General features: G+C 34.6%; 4 protein-coding genes across 5 annotated transcripts; 3 read left to right on the top strand and 1 right to left on the bottom strand.

Moving 5' to 3' along the window:
- Positions 1 to 573: 573 nt before the first annotated feature.
- Positions 574 to 2,012, top strand: LOC111004341 (synaptosomal-associated protein 29). The gene has a single exon (XM_022275340.2). It carries the CDS (start codon positions 816 to 818, stop codon positions 1,617 to 1,619), a length of 804 nt encoding a protein of 267 aa, XP_022131032.1. The 5' UTR covers positions 574 to 815; the 3' UTR covers positions 1,620 to 2,012.
- A 137-nt stretch (positions 2,013 to 2,149) lies between these two features.
- On the bottom strand, positions 2,150 to 3,669 carry LOC111004340 (zinc finger protein 501). Its single transcript, XM_022275338.2, has 2 exons — positions 3,356 to 3,669; positions 2,150 to 3,280 (listed from the first exon to the last, which is right to left on the bottom strand). The coding sequence occupies exons 1-2, from the start codon at positions 3,524 to 3,526 to the stop codon at positions 2,252 to 2,254; spliced, it is 1,200 nt and encodes a 399-aa protein (XP_022131030.1). The 5' UTR covers positions 3,527 to 3,669; the 3' UTR covers positions 2,150 to 2,251.
- A 1,629-nt stretch (positions 3,670 to 5,298) lies between these two features.
- On the top strand, positions 5,299 to 10,791 carry LOC111004403 (eukaryotic translation initiation factor 3 subunit C). 2 transcript variants are annotated; one of them, XM_022275430.2, is made up of 7 exons: positions 5,299 to 5,478; positions 5,638 to 5,749; positions 5,938 to 6,355; positions 6,717 to 7,093; positions 8,109 to 9,392; positions 9,592 to 9,885; positions 10,107 to 10,791. In XM_022275430.2, the coding sequence occupies exons 2-7, from the start codon at positions 5,657 to 5,659 to the stop codon at positions 10,275 to 10,277; spliced, it is 2,637 nt and encodes an 878-aa protein (XP_022131122.1). In that variant the 5' UTR covers positions 5,299 to 5,478; positions 5,638 to 5,656; the 3' UTR covers positions 10,278 to 10,791. The 2 variants fall into 2 exon arrangements, with proteins under 2 accessions (XP_022131122.1, XP_022131120.1); XM_022275428.2 differs by having other exon boundaries at positions 5,300 to 5,478; positions 6,714 to 7,093.
- Positions 10,792 to 11,766: 975 nt separating this feature from the next.
- Positions 11,767 to 14,027, top strand: LOC111004362 (ubiquitin-conjugating enzyme E2 L3). Its single transcript, XM_022275364.2, has 4 exons — positions 11,767 to 11,977; positions 12,120 to 12,215; positions 12,389 to 12,575; positions 12,993 to 14,027. The coding sequence occupies exons 1-4, from the start codon at positions 11,951 to 11,953 to the stop codon at positions 13,145 to 13,147; spliced, it is 465 nt and encodes a 154-aa protein (XP_022131056.1). The 5' UTR covers positions 11,767 to 11,950; the 3' UTR covers positions 13,148 to 14,027.
- The last annotated feature ends 27 nt before the right edge of the window (positions 14,028 to 14,054 follow it).

The raw sequence follows: 14,054 nt of genomic DNA, 5'->3' as shown, positions 1-14,054 counted from the left end.
TCTCTTTAGGCAGGTATTAAAAGGTAAACCAAACCGAATTTGGGACAATGTTGCCAGATCAAAGAATTTCCCCTCACAAAAAGAAGTTCCTTAAACGAGTAAGGGGCAGAATAGGGGGAAAGAATATTTGGATTTTTAGGGAAATTTCAAAACACGCTAAATATAATTTTGTTCACTATTGTTTATAACGAACCTGATTTTAGAACTAGAATGAATTGAAGTACGAAAACATCGTAAAAATAGGATTCGTGTGGTTAAGCTTACTGTGTAATTGTATATTCGTTTGAGCTGTCCATGAACAATGTGGCTATGTGTTTTAAATATTCAAATTCTAAAATTACATTCAAATATTTTTTAATAGACGACATAATTTTTTTTGTATTTGAAGGTTTTTCTTTATAATTTTTTCCTAAAATAATCTATACCAAGTGTCGCGTTGGCTTCATCTATAACAACATGACCACCGCTTTAAGGAAATGCACCATGGGTCATGCTACCATCCGCTTGGTGGTGGAAACGGCATAGACGATTTCTGCGGGGAAATTAAATTAGTCTAGGCTGTAGGGGTACGTCGCCATGATCATGTGGCAACACTGATTTAGGACTTATTAGTTAAAACTTCCGCTTGCGATTTCTAAAATTTTAATGGTATTTTTCTAGAATACTATATTTTTTCAGTGTCTGTTGTTTAATACTATTCAAAGTTCGCAATTTAATATTGGTGTATAATATTGTACTCATATAAATACGTGCATGAACAAAGATTACAGTAGTATCTTCTAGACAGCAAGTTAAAATATTTCAGTGAGTTTATTATGTCGGGTCATAAGTACATTAGTAATACTAGTAATCTCTTTGAAGATGAAGATGTGGATGATGACACTTTTGTTAATAGTTTCGCATCAAGAAGGCCGCCCCCTAAACCTCAGACTCAAACGTCATCATACATCGCAGACTTAGAGAGACAAAGACAAACAATGTTACTGAAACAAAAGGAAATCGAACAGCGTACTCTTGATTCTTCTTCGAGGAGCATTGGTTTACTTCGTGAATCGGAGCAAGTTGGAATTGCCACTGCTGAAGAACTCGCCCGTCAACGTGAACAACTACAAAACACTAGTAGAAGGTTGGATGAAATCAACACAAACTTGACTTACAGCCAGAAACACCTTAATGGTATCAAATCTGTCTTTTATGGATTTAAAAATTACCTCTCAGGTAAATCTGACCAGACTCCACCTAAAAGTTTAGCATCAACAAGTTCTAGTATTAAGCCAAGCCCCAGTAGTAGTAAGTTAGGAGAAACACTTGACGGTCTAGGTGGTTCTTCACCAGATGAGCGATTTAGTAGTCACCCAACTACACGTCTCAGAGGTTTAAACCAGAAACAAACTACAGTAGAACCTATGTCTGATACACAACGTGTAAATAAAATGTTAGATGACAATTTGGATGAAATGGTTCATCATATTTCTAGATTAAAAGGCTTGGGAATGGCTCTTGGTGAAGAAATTGAAACTCAAAACCATTTAATAGATGAGATAACAGATAAAGCTGATACAGCTGACATAAAAATTGGTCATCAAAATAAACAAATGAACAAGTTATTGGGAAAGTAATATAACCTCATTCCAATATTATAATAATATATAAATGAGCAAGTCAAAAACTGCTCTAAACATCATGTACATCCTTTATTTTCTTTTTTGTAATTTAAATTTGATTAGAAAACTTAAATAATATTAATGTATAAATAGCAAAACAAGTCTTAGTATGGCTTCATTTCTTTTATAGTGATTGTAGTTATTACTGTAATAGATGTATCTATCTGGTTTATATTGCTGTAGTGATATATTCAGTTTAATTTTATATATATGTACTACTAATGTTGTTTAAAGTATGGTATTATAGGTAGTTTATTAACATTGTTATCTAATATGTATCTATCACATTTCTTTTTAATGCTGCTTTCACATTTTTGTAAGATATACAGAATATAATATAAATACACACTTAATGTTTATTATTTCTTTTTTATCACTTATAGAATCATTCAAAGTTATTATTGTTATTACTTTACCAAAGGTTCTAATTGAGAAAATACACGTATAGACTAATAGTTCATTCATATGCAACAATACTAAAAAAAATCACTTCATGTCTTTATTGATTCATACAGCTTAAGAATAGAAATAACAATACTCAGACTGAAGCCTAATCTACTGGAAGTTGCATCATACTCATAGCCTTCTTATTGACTTTCTTGATGAATTCTCATGTGTTTTTGTAAAACCCTTCGGCTTGAAACCTTTTTTCGACATATCTTACATGTTACTTCTTTACTTCCCTCATGTGATTCTTTATGGACTCTTAAGCCTGATGAAGTAGCAAATCCTTTAGAACAAATGTCACATTTATGTGGTCTTTCAGTAGAATGAGCATAGGCAAAGTGTACTAATAGTGAATGTTTACTAGAAAAACTTCTGTTACACTCATTATAAGTGCACTGAAAAGGTTTAGGTTTTAGCTCACCAGTATGAATTAGGCTATGACTTCTCAAATAGGAAGCCCTAGTATAGGTTTTTGGACATAGAGGGCATGAAAATTGTTTTTGGCCAGTATGAATTTTTGTGTGTTTCATAAGTGAGGATTTAACTGTAAATTGTTTACCACATGTTACACATATATATGAATATCGGTTGTTTGAATGTGCTAACCTGAAATGCTCTTTCAATGATTGTCTAGTTTTGTATGTTTTGTTACAAAATCCACATTTAAATTGAGAATCTTTATGGGAAATAAGATGTTGATTCAATCCATTGTTTGTGTAGAATTTTTTGCCACATTTAGGGCACAAATATTTCTGGAAACCACTATGCTTGGCCATGTGATACCTTAAACTAAATATCCTTGTGAAGGATTTGTTGCAAAAGGAACATGCATATTTTTTATCACCAACTGTTCTTGGTGGGTGTTCCGTAGCTGTTATCTCAGTTACCGGGGGTAATGGAGTCAGTTCTTTATTTACAGGCAAGTTGGACTCAAAATCCAAAACCGACTGACTGCTAAAAAATGGTAGCTCATATTCATGGTCTTGATAAACAACATTTATGTCAATATTATCTAAATCAGAACTCAGTGGAAGTTGAGGTTGTATAGATAGAATTTGGGTGAGAGTAGCATTAGCTTTCAAACAGCTGAGCTTGAAACCATAAGCCATTATAGCTGTAGCTACACATGAAGAGCATATGCCTTGAGGCCAATTTTCTTCATCATTATGCTGGAAACAAGTAATCATTAGTTGAACTATAGGTTGGGAATACCTAATTAAATAGTTATACAGTATTCAACATACCTCCAAGCAATTGAGAAAAACCAATATATCAATTAATTTGATTTTTATGTTCTCATGTTCAATGAGATCCTGTATTTTCATGAACATGGTGGCGTCGTTTGAATCAAACTCTACTAAACATGTCCGACACATATTTGTCGTTAGAGGAACAATTAAACTTGTAAATTCCATTTTTATAATTTCAATTTATCTATAAATTAATTGTATATCTATTTCATGCATATTTTATAATATTTTTTAGTTTTTATCTTGGCAGTTTGCACTTGATACGTAATTAGCAGTGACCAGTAGCAAGTTGTGAGAACTCAGAACAAGTAGACTACATAGCGGTGTTGCCAGAACGTATCGGCGATAGACCCCTAGACTAATTTGATTTCCCCCCAGAAATCCCTTGGGGTGCCCTCACCGGTTGTGAAAGACCCACCTCCGCCCATCATCATGTTTAGGACACATATGACTGAAATCTAGGTAACCATGAGAACAACCTGAAAGCCAATGCGACACTTAGTATAGAATATTTAAAAAAAATATCAAAAGCCTTCAAATGCAAACAATAAATTATTGTGTAGAGTTATAACTGAATTTTAATGTAATCACAAACAGCTCAAATTAATCCTATTCTTACCACGTGGTCGTACTTTAATTAGGTTTCAAAATTAGGAACGTAATATCCAAAAATCTGGTGTGTTTTCGTAATCTCCCTTAAAAACCCCCCAAATATTCTTTCCCCTATTCTGCCCCTAACTCTGTTGAGAAACCCCTAAATCTAAAAAAATCCCCTGATCGAGCAGCACTGCTACATAGTATATGTAGTAAGTTATATGTTATACTCTCTGCTTTGCCTACATATTCTTGTTACTGCTAGTGAACATAGTGTTACCAATGCATTTATGTGTGTTTCTTCCTCCCGCCCGCCGCTACTCAACGTTTTACTAAAAGATCCAACATCCTATAAACCATAACCAAATAATTTATAATTACATCAAAAATACAGTTCAAAAAATTTAAGTGATGAAATTTAGTAAAGTGAAGTTTTGTGACTCCAAAGTAGGTACTGAACATTTTCCAAATAAGTTATGACCTAAAGGTCTATGTTACCAGGTCATAAATTATAAAAAAAAAATCACTGTTACTGAATAGCACAGAATACTAAGAAGCAGCGTTATTGCTGGAGTTATTATTGATGTCAAATAACTATGTATGTATTCTTATTTGCCATACGGGGTTTGAGACAAAATCACTATTCAACCCTGTGAAAATGATCACACGACAGAAAAAAAGGCGCTTATTCGTCATGTTTTTGCTTGATTTCAAAAGCTGCTCATTGCAGGAATTCTGTATAGCTATCGTACTCTTTAATGGCTACCGTTTTAAAAACGTGTTTTATTTTGTTATTCAAATCTTATAAATATAAATATGAGTACTACTAATTATTGTATATCGCGATAAGGCAGGTTCAAGATATCTTATTAATTTATTTAAACATTACATTTCTGAGAAAACATGAAACCAATGATAGTTAATTATAACATGCAATCTAAATTCTTATATATTTTTTTTCCACTTTGCACCTTCCCATACATTTTACTTGAATCGAAAATTATTCCGACTATGCCCGCATTCTTATCTCCATTTCACAGCTAGTCAAATTCACAATAATAATGTAAAGTTTTTAATTTTATTAAGTTTATAAATGTGAGATTAGGAATATATTTAATCCAGAGACATTATGACGGAATAAGGTGCTAGGAACACTCGACCGTCGACTTTGCGGTAGTGTAATAACATCTCTTGGCTTGGCTGAAACGAAGCGTTTTTGACAATACAATCACACAAACGCGGTACCTAGTGTATGAACTACGACCATGCCATGGGCATGAGGTAGAAAACTTTTCGTTCTCAATATGACTAGATCTCCTGTCGGCTGTCATCTGTAGGCTGTTAGCCATAGCTGTTAGCTGTAGCGAGTGGCGTTGCCTTTTGACGTGTAGATTGTAGTGTTTCGTGGGCGCATTTTTCCAGTTTATAAAATTTAACAATTAAGCAATTAATTTCATGACTGAAGTTTTGCACAATCTATACTCACATTATAACATTTTCATAAAATTTTATTTCATTTGAAGGTATAATATTCTAATAATTCACAAGTAATATACATAACCTCTTATCTATATTTCAATGGATCTACCTACATACTTCTTGATTATTTGAAATATATAAATATATATATTAATATTTGTAATCAAAATTTTTTATATAAATGAATCTAAATTATTTTTCAGGTGAAATTTAGTAGAAATCATGAGTCGTTTCTTTGCAACTGGCACTGACTCGGACTCTGAAACTTCTTCGGAGGAGGAGCAGGTAGTACGAGCACCAGCGCCCGTATATACGGTAAGGGACTTACTCATTATTTCATATTTTTTTAACTTATATAAAATTACACAACATAAACACAGTATTGCAAGAATTATCAAAAAATGTCTTAGAAAATTATCTTCAGCTTGTAATCCCAATCTAACAATATGAAGTGCTAGTCTCTGGCTCTGATTCTTTTTTTTTAAGATGATTGTACTTTTCAGTTCAGCGATGATGAAGAGGAAACGAAGCGTGTTGTGCGGTCTATGAAAGAAAAAAGATATGAAGAGTTGGAAGGTTTTATTCATTCCATAAGAAATCATCGTAAGATCAAAGATTTCTCCTCTGCATTAGCTTCATTTGAGGAGTTACAAAGGGCATACACCCGAGCCTCTTCTGTCATTCAAAAGGAAGAAAATGGAATTGCACCACGGTTCTTCATTCGAGCTCTGGTAGAGTTAGAAGACTGGGTAACATCAGCCTGGAATGATCGTGAGAGCAGAAAGGCCATGTCTAAAGGAAACAGCAAAGCTTTGACTTCCTTGAGACAGAAACTAAGAAAATATACTAAAGAGTTTGATTCTGAAATTGTTAAGTTTCGTGAGAATCCTGATCTTCCAGATGATGATGAAGAGCGTAAGGGTGAGTTAGCATTTTTTAAATAAAATAATTGCAATAGTAATAAAACGCTTTGGTAAACCTATTTCTAACTTAAAATTACCAAAACAAAGCTTTTACTATCACCCTTCTGTTGTTGAATCCTAGCTAAATCTACTGCTATTATGTCCATGTGAGTTATGTGCTGGGTCACATATTGTTGGTCAGTAATGAGACCGTATTAGTATTTATTTATAACCTTTGGCTATACATGTAATACTAATAAATAATACCAGTGAAATGCTTTTGTATAAATATGCCTTGAGTATAGAGTACCTACATGAGTAATAGTTGTCTAATATAAAATTTGAGTGATTGAAACTTATTGGTAATTTGTGTATAGAAGAACCATCATCTGACGAGTCAGATGAAGAAGAAAAAGTTAAAGAGAAGCCTAAAGTTCGGCGCTCACCAGAACCACAACGTCGGCCAGCTCCTCAAGAAGATGAATCCTCTGATTCTATGGATTGGGGTTCCAGTTCATCCGAGTCTAGTTCTAGTTCTGATGACGAAACACGAGGGGCAGCTACTCTTCGTGAGCGCTTTCTTAAGCGTGCAACAGAGAGGGATGATGATGAAGAGGGAGACAGGCGCAGGGCCAGAAGAGAGAGACGTGAGAGAGTGGGCAAAGTGAGCAAGAAAGACCAGGTTGATGATGGTGGTGAATGGGAGACAGTAAGAAAAGGTGCTGCTACTTCTGACAAACCAAAAATGTTTGCTAAGGTTTGTATATCTACCATTCAAATTCATCCACACTGTTTAATTTTGTTTTGCCTTACAGTACTAATTAAGATATATTTTTTATTAATAATTTAGATTATTAAGTCTAAAACTACACTTTAACACATAACATACAAAAACATTATCTATGAGTCTCTGTTGACACGCCAATGTATTAATTGGATCATTGTGTCGTCCGGAGCATTCGGAGCATTGCTGTTCACGCCTCTTATACGGCCTCCCTATACGGGGCTATCGCTGTGTGTCGCACTACAAGACTGCAGATTGGAATTCGATACGGTCTTTTTTTGCGTCCTAGGGTCTGTTCATGTACGTTAAAGTTTACGAAGGCTCTCAAAAAGAATAGTTCATAAACATATTAAGTTTTGTAGGAATGCTCGAAAAAAAAATATGTAATAAAATTTCAAGCATAGATAGTATGTGAAAAAGGATATTGTATTTACTGATGACGTAATTACCAAATAAGAAAACTTTGCTTACGTCATACTTGAACGACCACCTACCCAGGGATGCACATTTGCTCTTTGTCGGGCACTTCAACTGCCGTCACTGATTCTGTCGCCGAGGTGGTTCTGCAGGGAAGTTTTGTTCTATTGTCTGCGATGTCGGTCGGTGGCATGTCCCAGCGTCGGTTTAGGCGATGTTGCAAGGCGGCCTCCCGTCTTTAGCATTTAAGGCATTTTGCCGCACACCACCAGTCTGTGGAACCAGCTGTCCAATGAATTATTTCCGAACCAATTCCATTTCAAGAAAAGAGCGTACCAATTCTTAAATGGCCGGACTCACAGATGTGGTGTCCATTCGCTGCGGTATCACTTTACAACACTTAAAAAAAAACACTAATCTTTATTTAATTGTTAGACTATTACGAATTCTATAGGTATCAAATATATTGACTATCAAAAAATATGACTTATGCCAGTTTCTTGTGTTTATTACATTTATGGGAAATTAATTTATAGCTTTACTTGGAATTTAATGAAATTTTCTTTCACAGGATAGTGACATTGATGCTGCCCTGGTTGTAAAGAAACTGGGAGAAGTCAGTGCGGCTCGAGGCCGCAAACGCACAGACCGCCGTGCCCAACTCGAACTATTACATGAACTGCGCACTGTCGCTGCACAACATAATCTTGGTGATGCTCTTCAGTTAAAACTACGCGCAGCCACTGTTGCAGCACTCTTTGATTACAACCCTAAGGTGTCTGATGCTATGAAGCCTGAATATTGGTCACGGCTTGTTGAAAACGTGGATCACATGGTCACTATTCTTTTAGCTCACGAGGACATGACGCTCAGTGAATCAATCACAGATGAAACTGAACAACTTGTAACTGCTCCATTTCAAGTGAGAGGCAGCCTGCTAATAGCGCTTGAGCGATTAGATGATGAGTTCACTAAACTATTGAAGGAATGTGATCCTCATTCCAATGAATATGTTGAGAGATTAAAGGATGAAGTGAGAGTCTCTGCTCTGATTGACCGAGTCTGTCAAGTTGTGGAGCGTGATGGTACTCCTCAAGAAATATGCCGTGCTTATCTTCGTAAAATTGATCATCTTTACTATAAATTTGACCCACGCGCCGTGAAGAAAGACCAACCTCCTACAGAGGAAACTTCTATTAAGAAGATGGAGAAATTTTGCAAATACATCTATGCCAACGACGAATCTGATCGTCTACGTACGCGTGCTATCTTGTCGCACATATATCATCACGCTCTGCATGACAACTGGTTCCAAGCGCGTGATCTCTTGCTGATGTCTCATTTACAAGAGAATGTTCAGCATTCTGACCCCAGCACTCAGATTTTGTACAACCGCACTATGGCCAACCTAGGTCTGTGCGCATTCCGTCGCGGAAATGTAAAAGAAGCACACGGTTGTCTAGCTGAGTTAATGATGACTGGCAAGCCTAAAGAACTACTCGCCCAGGGTCTTTTGCCGCAGCGTCAGCATGAGCGGTCTAAAGAGCAAGAAAAGATTGAGAAGCAGCGTCAGATGCCTTTCCATATGCATATAAACTTGGAGTTACTGGAATGTGTCTATCTGGTATCTGCTATGTTAATAGAGATACCGTATATGGCTGCACATGAGTTTGATGCCCGTCGTCGTATGATAAGTAAGACGTTTTACCAGAACTTGCGCGCGAGTGAGCGTCAGGCACTTGTGGGTCCGCCGGAATCAATGCGAGAGCACGCAGTTGCCGCTGCTCGAGCGATGAGACGCGGAGACTGGCGGGCATGCCTTAACTTCATCGTTAACGAGAAAATGAATGCCAAGGTAATCGTCATCAATTTTAATATTTTGGCTATGAATGTGAATAATGTGTGAATGTTCAATTTTAAATTTTTGGCAACAATCTAAAAATATTTTTATTCTAATTTTAAACAGGAAAATGATAGCATTTCACAGAAAATTAGTTGATATGAATATCCATTGTCAAGTTCAACTCATTCTAAAACTGACAATATCTTCGCAGGTATGGGATTTGATGGTTGGTGCCGACAACGTCCGGGCTATGCTGGGTCGTTTGATCAGAGAGGAGTCACTCCGTACTTACCTATTTACTTATGCTCATGTCTATGCTTCACTATCCCTTCGTTCTATGGCCGACATGTTCGAGTTGCCGCGTCAACGCGTGCATTCGCTTGTTTCAAAGATGATAATTAATGAAGAATTGTTAGCCTCACTTGATGACCCAAGTGAATGTGCTATCCTTCATCGCTCGGAGCCCACTAGAATGCAGGCGCTGGCGCTACAGTTGGCCGATAAGGTGGGAAATATTTATGATTTAGCAAGTAGAAAAAATAACTTCTTTACTTGTCCTGTGACAATTCTGTAATATTAAAATAAAAATGGATAAATAATATAAGATGAAAAAAAATACTAAACATATCGTCATAGTATAATAAACTCAATAATATTAATCTTCAAGATTATCATAATGCAATCTACTATCTATGAACGCAGTGGTAATGTATAACATAATTCTAGGTGGGCAACTTGGTGGACTCAAACGAGCGTATTTTCGAGAAGCAAGGTTCGTTCTTCCAGCGGGGCGGAGCCCCAAGGGGCGAAGGTCGACAACGGGACCGCCCCCGGGAAGGGTGGGGGCGCCGGCAACGCAATCGCCGTCGGGACGACGACCGCACCCACGAAGATTAAAACATAAACGAATGTACTCTATTCATAAACTAAGTACACTGAATACTTTTCTACCATTTGTATCTGAAGAAAAGTGCTCACAGAACTTAGTCTTAGACAATGTGCAGCAAGCTTGTGAAGATTCAAAAGAAAATGTCACAAATTCAGTAGATATAGAAAAATTTCAAACATTAATATCCATAGATAATATCAGTCTGTCACGACGGCTTTCTTTTATAAAACAATCCATACTTTCCAATAAAGCTGCCATTGTTATTTCTCAAATCTTCTTTCATACACCCGGAATGAGGCGCCCTTTCATATTACTACAGTAAATATCGTTATTTGTAGTTATATGAAAGGGCGCCGCAAATACTACAGATTCCGAACTTACAGGTCATCCTTTTATTTCGTGGGAACTTATTTACTCCATCAATATTTGCGTATTTATCATACAATAAGCTTTTCACCTGATAAATGATATCACATATAAAAACCCAATTGTATTCGTTTTTAAATAAATTTGTTGCAATTCGTTTTTGTTTTATTTTGAATGATATTCAGAAAAAAAACGCACACTCAATTTATTAATATTGATTAATACAGCGAAGGGCATTTAACATTGACTAATTGTATTTTGCTATTTTTAAATGTTAAAGTTCACTATTTATTCCTACACAGCAAGTTTTCTATATGCTACAAGTCTAACTACCGGCCTACTACCTAGCAAAAAATGCTAATAGCTGGTAAAAACTTTTGGCTTGGTGGCCATTTTTTGATAACAAATACTATTTAAATTATAAAATAAAATCTGATAATATTGGTTTATAGTGGAGGAGCCCATGATACTTAATGGGGATATTCCTTCTCGAGCGTCATAGAGTCCTATTGGGATGCCAAACTTTGATAATAATAAGAAAAAAATGTTATCCATGTCCTACATTTTTAATATTGTAAGTACGTAGGTTAATCTGATTTTTTGCATGGTGAGTGTTGAAAATGAGAAAAAAAATTTAACGAGCGTGTCAGATGTATGAAGGGGATGTAAAGTTACTATAAAAAAGCGATCCTATATAATAATCAGACGACATTTTGGATTTGGACATAAGAATCAGAGTTCCACTAACATTAATCCTCACAATCAGGAACTATGTATATGCCTACTGTTAAAAGTAAGTATCAGGACTTGGTCATACCAATTTAGACTGGATTCTGCAGGGTACCTACAGGGTACATAAACAATTAGAATAATAGCCAGCAATAGTAGGCCTTTTTGTCTCCTAAAATTTAGAAGACAGGCAGGTTAGTTCAGGACTACCTACTCATGATTTTACTACGTATAAACTTAGTACCTATATATGCACACAAGACATAGATGGACATTTCTGGTTGAAAACGTATAACGATCTCCGTATCCGTGATTTTGTTAATAAAGCAATATTTTAAAATAATTTTAATATCACTATCACGAAACATAGTTTTTGTGCATGTAACGAAACGAATGAAATGGCCGCCGTCTATATGAAGACATGTCATTGACATTTTCATTTAATTAGAATCGCTGAACTGAATCGGATTTTCGGCATTATATTAATTACGTATACTATGTTGTTTAAGGAGACGGCAATATAAATATATTTAAAAAATATATTCATACTTTATTTGAGAAATTTTATTTTGTAAATTAGATTACGATGGCAGCGACGAGAAGACTTCAAAAGGTAAGGCTTATTTTATAGTTTTCTTTGTCAACTGTGATGTTTATAAACTGTTCAATCAAGGTAAATGAGAAAGTAATTAAAGATGTAATAAAAGCTGTACTTTATTAGTTACCGGTATACAAAGTGAGCATCCATATTTCAGGAGCTGAATGACATCAGGCAGTCGGGGCTGAAGTCATTTAGAGATATCCAGGTTGATGAATCGAATATATTAACTTGGCAGGGATTAATTGTGCCCGTGAGTATTTTTTAAGTGATTTTTTCTCGTCGATGACTCATCAAATGAATATTACGAAAGTTTCAGTTTTATTTCTTATTCCATAATATTATTAAGGTAAATTTTGTATTTTTATTTACAATAATAATTTCTGATCTAATTATCAACATTTATGTGGGTATTACATTTTACAGGACAACCCTCCTTATAATAAAGGTGCATTCCGAATTGAGATCAATTTCCCAGCAGAATATCCATTCAAACCTCCTAAAATAAGTTTTAAAACAAAGATTTATCACCCTAATATTGATGAAAAAGGCCAAGTATGCCTACCAATCATTAGTGCTGAAAATTGGAAACCAGCAACTAAGACTGACCAAGGTAACTATTATGTTATTGAAGAATGTTTTATTATGGTAATTTTCCACTTTAATGTGTTAATAATTTATTAAACACTACAATATTTACAATATACAATGATATATAAATACAATAGATAAAAATACATGACTAACAACAGGCCATATTAAGAATCTCTTATCGTAGTTGGGCACTCATTTCTCAAGTAAACTAAACCAAAATGTTTCACTGTTGAGGTACAAAAGTAACAGTAACGGTAAAGGTACAGAAGGAAATCAGCTATACAATCTTTAACAATGAAACATCATCCGATTAATAATAAATTAGTCAATGGTGCACAAGTGTTTATTTTCGGTGTACATTGTGGTTATCTGGTTTCACTATATAATCTATTTACCACATTTTTTGTTTTTCACAACTATGATGTCTTCCTTTCAGTTATACAAGCCCTAGTTGCACTTGTGAATGACCCTGAACCAGAACATCCATTACGTGCTGAGCTGGCTGAGGAATTCTTAAAGGACAGGAAAAAATTCACAAAAAATGCAGAAGAGTTTACCAAAAAACATAGTGAAAAACGACCATCAGACTAAACTACTCAAATTTACAGCAATAATCATTTTACATGATTAGCTTGTATGAATTTTCATTTTTCTAGCTACAGTAGATTTTCTTATTATTTTATTATAATACAAGTTAAGTATTTATGTAATTCATAGTTGACATTTCATTAAAAATGCTTTATTATAATTTCATACAAAATCTAATCATGTAAGATAAGACACAACTGCTGTAATTGTAACTTGTGTGCTGATGCAAAAATATTAAATGTCCACATTGCTTGCAATACTATATGCACTATATATATATCTATAAAAACACATATTAGACTATGTATAGAATGGGCTTTAACAGTTTATGGAATTCTTTATTATCAACTACCAATTGTTATTATTTCTAAATTTCAAACAATAGTCAAGTATTTAAAGTAAATAATTTTATATATTCAACTTTACCAATGAGTGGCTCTGGCCTAAGCTTACTAATGTAAATGCAATGCTATAAAGTGAATGTTGTCTAAGTATATAAAGTCTTTTTCGGTGTTTAGTAACAAAACCTCACACAATCAAATTATGTAGACTGGCTGTTTCATAGAGCTAGAATACTGTGTGTTAGGGAATGCATTTCTTCTGTAACTATCACCATTTTAATAAGAAAATCTTTGGAAAAACCTACTACATATATACAATACTCTGTTAATCATTTTAAATTATTGCTTAACAAATATAAATAAATAAATTCCTGTCTTGTTGTTAGAAAATTGTGATTCCATATTATGGTGTGCATCATTCACAAATTTTTGTTGTAATTTTATTCTCAGATTATTTAATTTCCATGTAAGAATATGCATTAATATATCTTTCTATGTAATAACTGTTCAGTGAATGAACCTTAAATAAATATTTTTTTTGATATGGGTTTTTTATTATTAAAATATAC

Source organism: Pieris rapae, chromosome 14 (genome assembly GCF_905147795.1).
Source record: "Pieris rapae chromosome 14, ilPieRapa1.1, whole genome shotgun sequence".
Taxonomy (NCBI): Eukaryota; Metazoa; Arthropoda; class Insecta; order Lepidoptera; family Pieridae; genus Pieris; species Pieris rapae.
The sequence above is the reverse complement of the archived record's forward strand: the minus strand, read 5'-3'. Positions and strand labels throughout refer to the sequence as shown.